The 1,632-nt window shown below is 45.9% G+C and overlaps 1 protein-coding gene across 1 annotated transcript in view; it reads left to right on the top strand.

Moving 5' to 3' along the window:
• The window catches only part of LOC107641549 (UDP-glycosyltransferase 1), a 1,998-nt gene continuing 625 nt past the window's right edge, over positions 260 to 1,632 (top strand). Inside the window, exon 1 of the mRNA XM_016345034.2 lies at positions 260 to 1,630. Within this exon, the coding sequence (XP_016200520.1) occupies positions 411 to 1,630 (1,220 nt within the window). The 5' untranslated portion in view covers positions 260 to 410. The remainder of the gene's footprint in view (positions 1,631 to 1,632) is intronic.

Genomic DNA, 1,632 nt, shown 5'->3' with positions numbered 1-1,632 from the left:
TTTTCGGAGTAGATCATCGATTCAGATATTTGTATTCTAACTTCAAAAAAAAGAGATTTTTAAAACTCAAACTAAAGCGCATGATGTGTAATTGATGGCAGGATAATATTGAATCACTTTTACAAATATTAGAGATACAAATAGGACGATTTAAACGTTAGGGACACAAATAAAATTTACCCAAATCGTTCAAGAAAAAAAATAATAGTTTACTCTATAAAAAGATTTGAGAGAATGCATTTCCCATCCTGAGACCCTACTCCCTAGTGGGGCTATAAGTTAAAGCTGGTCCCTTAGACCCTTACTCCGTTATAAATACCCTCTAACCTCATCATCAACCAACACCTGCAAGTTCTTAAAAACATAACTTGATAGCCAAATCCATAGCCATAGCAGTTACCTTCTTAATTATGAAGAACGACGCCATTCTTCTTTACCCAGCTCTCGATAGAGGCCATTTCCTTTCCATGCTTGAGCTTGCAAACCTCATTGCCACTCACCACCCTTCCCTCTCCATCATCTTCCTCATTTCTACTCCACCTACACCCACCACCATCCAAAAACAATGTCTCTCCGCCCTCTCCACCGCCGCGCCCTCCATCACCTTCCTCCACCTCCCTCCAGTCACTCTCCCCGCCGACCTCCACCCACACATCCTCTGCATCGAACTCTCTCGCCGCAGCAACCACAACCTTCACCAACTCCTCCACTCCATTTCCAAAACCTCCAACATCAAAGCCATTGTTTTGGACTTCATGAACTCCACCGCCGCTACACAAGTCACCAACAGGCTCAATATCCCTACCTACTTTTACTTCACTTCATGTGCTTCCTCTCTCTCCACTATCCTTCATTTTCCAACTCTTCACGAAACCACCACAACATCCTTCAAGGATTTTCCCATGCAGATTCAAATTCCTGGGCTACCCAGAATGTCCACCGATGATTACCCCGATTTAACTAAGGATCGTGAGAGTAGCATTTACCGTGTTTTCCTTGACATATCCAAGACCATGAGAGACAGCGATGGGATCATCGTCAACACCTGTGACGCCATTGAAGCAAGAGCTATAAGAGCTTTGAGTAACAAAGAAATGAATAACAAGACACCAGAACTATTCTGCATCGGACCCATGATTTCGAACACGTGCGAGAATGACGAGAAAGGGTGCCTGAGTTGGCTCGACTCGCAGCCGAGTCAGAGCGTGGTGCTGCTGAGTTTTGGAAGCTTGGGAACGTTCTCCAAGAAGCAGTTGAAGGAGATAGCTATGGGGTTGGAGAAGAGCAAGCAGAGATTCTTGTGGGTGGTGAGGGCTGAAGCTGAGTCAGATAACTCGGAACCGAGTCTGAACGAGTTGTTGCCGGAAGGGTTCTTGGAGAGAACGAAGGAGAAGGGAATGGTGGTTAAGGATTGGGCCCCACAGGCAGCGATACTGAGTCATGACTCGGTGGGTGGGTTTGTGACTCACTGCGGTTGGAACTCGATCTTGGAGGCTGTTTGTGAAGGAGTGCCAATGGTAGCGTGGCCTCTCTATGCAGAGCAAAAGATGAACAGAGTGATTATGGTGCGAGAAATGAAGGTTGGTTTGGAGGTGAAGGAGGATAAAGATGGGTTGGTGAGTGCAAGTGAGT

The sequence above is a fragment of the Arachis ipaensis genome, chromosome B05 (genome assembly GCF_000816755.2).
Source record: "Arachis ipaensis cultivar K30076 chromosome B05, Araip1.1, whole genome shotgun sequence".
NCBI lineage: Eukaryota > Viridiplantae > Streptophyta > Magnoliopsida > Fabales > Fabaceae > Arachis > Arachis ipaensis.
The sequence above is the reverse complement of the archived record's forward strand: the minus strand, read 5'-3'. Positions and strand labels throughout refer to the sequence as shown.